At 38.7% G+C, this 6,128-nt stretch overlaps 1 protein-coding gene across 1 annotated transcript; it reads right to left on the bottom strand.

Moving 5' to 3' along the window:
* Window positions 1–3,445: 3,445 nt before the first annotated feature.
* Window positions 3,446–5,297, bottom strand: LOC144649467 (thyroxine 5-deiodinase-like). Its single transcript, XM_078508955.1, has 2 exons — window positions 4,031–5,297; window positions 3,446–3,779 (listed from the first exon to the last, which is right to left on the bottom strand). The coding sequence occupies exons 1-2, from the start codon at window positions 4,508–4,510 to the stop codon at window positions 3,507–3,509; spliced, it is 753 nt and encodes a 250-aa protein (XP_078365081.1). The 5' UTR covers window positions 4,511–5,297; the 3' UTR covers window positions 3,446–3,506.
* Window positions 5,298–6,128: the final 831 nt, after the last annotated feature.

Consider the following 6,128-nt stretch of genomic DNA (forward strand, 5'->3'; position numbering starts at 1 on the left):
TCGATTGAGCAATAGTATGGGACGAGAGGCTTAAGCTGTCTCAAATGCTGAAGCATGGTCTAGCAGTTACGACTTTGAACCCCGGACTTTGACCCACGGTCTTAATCGTGTTAGTACTTCATTGCAAGGTTTTATAGCTTTGTACAATTTTTTTGATAGCTTGATGTTTATATAAGTTGTACTGATTTGTGGGTATTCAGTAGGAAGGTCATTTCGAGAGATTCCGTGTTCTTCGCCTAGGTATACCGACACTGGCCTTTGTTGGATTAAGAAACTTGTGATTTGTCCGAGATTAAAATAACGGCTTATACAATATTATTGTCCGACTGCTTTACTCTGATCCACTTGAAAATTCCTACACATCATTATACGCAGGATTTGGATATTTCACACACTCTGTTTTTACTTTTGCTCTCTATTTACCCCAACAATTACTTAATAGCAGAGTTTGAATAAAGTATACCCTGATAAGGCCTGGGCCGGGCAGAGATTTTTAAAATCGGTTTCACATGCTCTCTAGGTGACTCGCACTTGCTGGGCGGAGCCAGACCTCTAAAATTGCCGCCGGACTGCCAAATCTTTATTCTATCGATATGGATCAATTCTCCCAGCTAAGTAAGTGATAAACCCACTCCAGACTAACTCACCCCAAAAAACGCAAACCCAATGGCTATGAAGTCCTGTTGAACCTTTTTCGACAGACAAATGCATCAGCAAATATACCAAATATGCCTTCATTACAAACCAAATCAGGTCATATTCTTCAGTGTAGTGATAAAGCTCCTAATAAAAACTCTTCCAATCCAGTAATGTATAATTTGAAGGATACATTTTTAAAATATTTGGGCAATTTCAAATTACTTTTTTACTTTCACGTTTATATCTCCTTTATGTTGTGCCCCCAATTAGCAGCAATGCTTAATACCTCCCGACACTTATATTAGTAAAAGTTTTGTTAGCACCGTTTCACCCACGAAAGCCAGCTAGTAACAGCTTTTTGGCGAACTTTCTTGCTCTCAAGAACGATAAGCCAAAGCAATAGTTTGTAGGGATCGCACATGCATGTTTTTTGCCCATTCGGTCGGTAATATTGCCTAAGTCCATCAAGGAAACATAGACAAACAAAAGACGTGCCAGCACCGCAACAGAAAGCCAGAGAACAGGCGGAGCCCACAAGAACGATGAACTAAAGCAATAGTTGTAGGGAATGGCACATGCATGTTTGTACCCATTTGGTCGGTAAAGCAAATAATAAACGCTTTATGACCAGTTTCGAGCAATATAAGTAAATAAAGTTGGAAAACAATTTAGTTATATAACAAAAAAGTACGTGCACGTGGCACTCACACGTGCATAACTTTTTAAGATCAAACGGTCGCTAATAATAACACATGCAATGCTACCATGCAAAGCTGTATCTAACATTGCTAGAGATAGCCAGTATCTAAGGGTGTTTACTAGATCACAGCGGAGTTACACTGCAATCTTACCCTTTGGATAATATCGTAATTCTTGCACGAGTTTTGAAAGGTATTCAGAAATGGTTCTTATTCTAATCACGCGCTTGCGCAGAACGGCCAACATGAGCCCCTGCAAAATCTCTGAAAAAAAAAACCGCTTTAAAGTTTTTGCTAAATTTCCGCGCCATCTTTAAAGTAAAAGTTTGCTGGGAGATTATGGGAGTGGAGGTAAAATAGAGAATTATGAAACCGCAAAGGAAAGGCAGAACTCGTAAATGTTGTTGTTTGTTGTGGGTTTCACGTCTATCCAAGCGAAAAAAATGCAAAATCTTCTAAAAGAGAACCCCGCTTTGAAGTTTTCGCTTCTTTGTCGCACCAGGTATAATGTAAAAGTCTTTTGGAAGATGATGGAAGTGGAGGTAAAAAAAGAGAATTAAGAAACCGCAAAGGAAAAGCAGAAATAGTTAATGTTGTTGTTTGTTGCTGGTTTCACGCCTCCATACACTGCGTAGGCGTATTCCAGATAATTATCTTAGCACGATAAACTTGATTAAACAGTAGGAATGTCCGTTCACAAAGATGCCGCTCTAAGATAGTGTTTGGTAAAAAGCTAATGGTCTTTTAGCATGGAAAATAGCTTAATCATAAGCCAATACTACAAATACGATTAAATAAAATGCGTTTTTTAAGAGAAGTTCAAGAAGAAACCGGATTGCAGTGGTCTATTAAGGAATCCTGTGTTTTGCAGTCATCCATTACAAAACACCGGTCAACAAATGTTATGCATCGACGGATGCGCAGCAAATCGTGTCGTACTTTGTGAGAAACTTCTTATCACAAAGTTTAAAGAATATTTCTGCATTTCAAGCCTGGCACACCTCTTCCGTTGAATTTTGTGCAGTTAGCGCGAATGGTATTGTTTGACCACAAAACCACAATGTGAACACAGGACCTAATGGGTCTCGAACTTTCAAATGTCTTCTTTTACTGCTTTGGCGCGAGTGAGTTAAAAAAATGTGTTTATGTGAAATCCAAAACATCCGTCGTTAGAACTGACCCAACATGAAGCTTCCCGCTTCACGCGTTTTTTGTTAGGAGGTGCTAGCTTCCTCTTGGTCAAATACCAGCCCTGATTACTGAATTAACCACACAAGAATTACACCTAATCATGAGTGCATGTAGATGTTCATTTATTTAGAAAATGTAGTTCTGATACCGAGTGAACAAAAATTTGTCTGTCAGTTCGTCGATCTTTATACAAAACAAAATATATAGTAGCTGCACGCTACATACATATCTACAAATTAAATATAATACGAATCCTTTTTACTTTTGAGATATTGGCGGGACATTTTTATGTTTCAACTGAAAGAAATCTGAAAACTAAGAAGCACGAAAAACTATGTTTATGTATGATATATAAGTGATATATATAACGGCTATGAAATAAGATATTTTTCAACTCATATGGATTAAATAGATTTTTTCTCATTTTTTTCCAAAGATGTAAAGTACGTGAAAGATGCTAATCCCATCTTCCGTTTAATTCTATTTTATAAAGTGTTGATGCAATTATCATGGTATGTTATCAGTAATAAATATTTCTTGAGGATATGAGGATATAATCCTTTGGTCAATGTTCTAAACAGTGTCAACTTGGGCATGCCAGCCTCCTTGAAAATTTTTAAACATTCAATTTGTATGTTACAAGAAGATAAATCATTTTTGAGTTCGTCACACCGGGATCCTGGCTTTCGACCGTAGCTTGTGCCCACAAGCCGGAAACGCTTAAAATCTTGGGCAAGGCCTCCTTGACAAGGCCAAGGTTACTTATGGTCACCTGAAAACCGAGGTTCCATTCGTCTTTTCAAGTTTCTCCTTTTATAAGTTTTTTCATTCTGTAGGCAATCATGAACAAATGTACAATTGTCTTAGCACTTTTTGCTTCGGACAGTCTCCGCAATATTTTTATGGTCAGTGGTTCCTACTCTACCAACGACGAAACTCTTCAAGTTTGTCGCAGCAGCGAAGACCGAGAGTGAAATGTCATTCTTGTAATAACTTTGTTTGGTAATGTTGCAACCATGTCTTTACCTCTTGCATTCGGTATTTCATGGGTCCTGCACCTCCCTCATAGACGACTTCACTATTTTGCACGATGTATAAGCGTATCGGCACAGCACCGTAAGCGATGTTTGCTGCGTTTAACATTGAGTCCACTACCACATTGCAAGCGGAAAGGTCGATGGATGTGGCCATTTTCTGAGCGGCTTTGCATCTTTCATTTTGTGTACGGTGCATTGGAATGTCGCTGATTCCCTAAGATAAAAAAGAATAGAAAATCACTTAGCTATTTCCCTCTGGCCAAAATGTCTGGAGTTTGTTTGGTGAAGTCTTTTGGCCCTGTGACGAATTTGTGGCACTACTCCAAGTTTGGCCGAACAATAATAAACAACAATATATGTGCAAGGGAGGACAACAAATTATTCAAATTGCACTGACTTTTCAAATCTTAACATAAACACAATCGGTTGCACACGGAAAAAGAAAGGAAAGAATTCTGTTGTTACCTTAAATGACCAGCCATCAACCGGATGTGCCTCTTCGATATACACCACAGCGAAATCGGCCACTTCTAAAAACTCGCTCGTTAACTGTTGGTACTTTTTCAGCATTTGCATGAATACCGGGCAGGTTGAGCTTCCGAAATTAAGCACCAGTGGTCGGCTACCCCTTGCAAAGTCCAAAAGTCTGTGGCAACGTTTTCCATCGATAGACACGACTGGCGAGTTGTAGGCTTTGCTGTGCAGTTGGACTTTTTTGTTCATGTCAGCGAGCAGGCAATGGTAAACGTTTTGAAGCATTTTCCAGGTAAACAGCGAGTCCCAGTAAAGCTCCGTCGGCAAAGAAGTGTCGGTCATTTTGCACATCGCGATGCTGACGATCGACTTGAAAAATGGGAAAATTTTTAAGATCCATCCCACGGTGAACATGAGAACGAGTGTCGAGTAGACTAAGAACCTCTGCAAAACCTGAAATTCCCAAAACATCTCGGCATTCAATAAGCTCACTAGTGCTTGGTTACGAATCGTTCCTGAATGGACAAATATTTTGTTTGTTGCTCTTTTATACCCGCCTACTCAGGCCAAGCAAAAATCCGCTTTCGTTGAGTGACTTAAAACAATAACTTAACCAAATCTACTGGGATCCCGGTATATAATTACCACAATTAAGAATGACACCATGTCATCCCACGACGAAATGAGTAATGGAACAGAAGACTCGAGAGCGTTCTTAGAAAAAGAAAAACGTTCCAGCCGTGAACTTTGCTTGTTTTGCGTTCTTGCCTCTACTTGTTTTATTTTTCTCGCAGTTTCTGATGTTTGAGTTAATAAGAAAACATAAAATGTACTTGTTGTTAATTGTTCTATTTTGTCATGCTAACTGGCTGGTGACTCACGGCAAACCCAACCACTGGTTCGATGATGCATGTCATTAAAATTTGATTGCACGAAATGGTTACCCAATGCTGGGTGTACTTATTTCTCGATTAAGCGATCCTTATGGACGTTTCACTGTAGATTTTTAGCTTTCGTGCTCAAGGTGTAAAGTCACTGCACCATTATCGTGATTACAAAGAGTCAATCAAGCCGCCAAGAAACAAATGTATCCCTTGGGGGCTTACCTAATCTAATGCAATTAACAACAAATCATGTACAACTCTTGTGCCGCCATTTACTGGCTAACTGTGTACTGTACTGCGAACCAAGAGCAAGCCGCACAATAGAAACAACAAAAACGTTCTCTTAAAAGTGCTTTTAACGAAGTATCCGGTCTTAAAAACCCGGTACATTCACTTCCGCTTTAAACAACTTCAAACATTACGCTGCTATTAGGCGTCTCTTGATCTTGATCCTCTTTCAAGAAAAGGAAAAAAAGGAAATAGTTTTACTCAGCTATTGTGGCTCTGTTCTTTTGTTGAGGGTAGCAAAGGGTTTATGCGTGACAGGTAAAAAAGACAAAAATTAGACCGTTACGCATGGAAATAGGGCAAAAATTAGACCGTGCTCGTGAAAATAGCTAGAAAAAACTCGTGATTCGTGAATTCTGCTGTTAAAATTCTATTCTATTCTAATTCTATTCGTGAATTCTGCTGTTAAAATTCGTGAATTCTGCAGTAATTTATTTAAAATTTTTGCGTAAACGGGATCACCACCCTCTTTTTTTTTTTCTCCCTTTTTTTTATCCCCCCCTTCGCCGGTGCGGATTAAAAAGCCCAATTAAATTGTGATAAAAAACGATTTAAAATAGTACCTAATATCCATTCGAAAGAACTCTGCATGGCCTCTCAGTTCAACGCATACAAGCTCGAAATACCGACTATAACTGATTTCTGAGAATTGAGCACATTAAAATATTATCGCATTGATAGTTTTTAGTCTGTGATAATCCAGATCAACAGTGTGATGCGATAACTCTTCAACAAGGGTTCCACTGTCCAATCATTTTTCCAGTCGTAAACGATTTACTGACCAATGCAATCGCTTTTTCGAATTACTAATTTTTTTTAATAATCTCTTTATTGGAGCAACTGATACCCTGATATGTTGTCACGTATTTATCCTTTTAGATATTTTAGGGTCAAGTATCTTTGTAGTTCTACGAGTT

The sequence above is a fragment of the Oculina patagonica genome, chromosome 4 (genome assembly GCF_052425735.1).
Source record: "Oculina patagonica isolate OP01 chromosome 4, crgOcupat, whole genome shotgun sequence".
Taxonomy (NCBI): Eukaryota; Metazoa; Cnidaria; class Anthozoa; order Scleractinia; family Oculinidae; genus Oculina; species Oculina patagonica.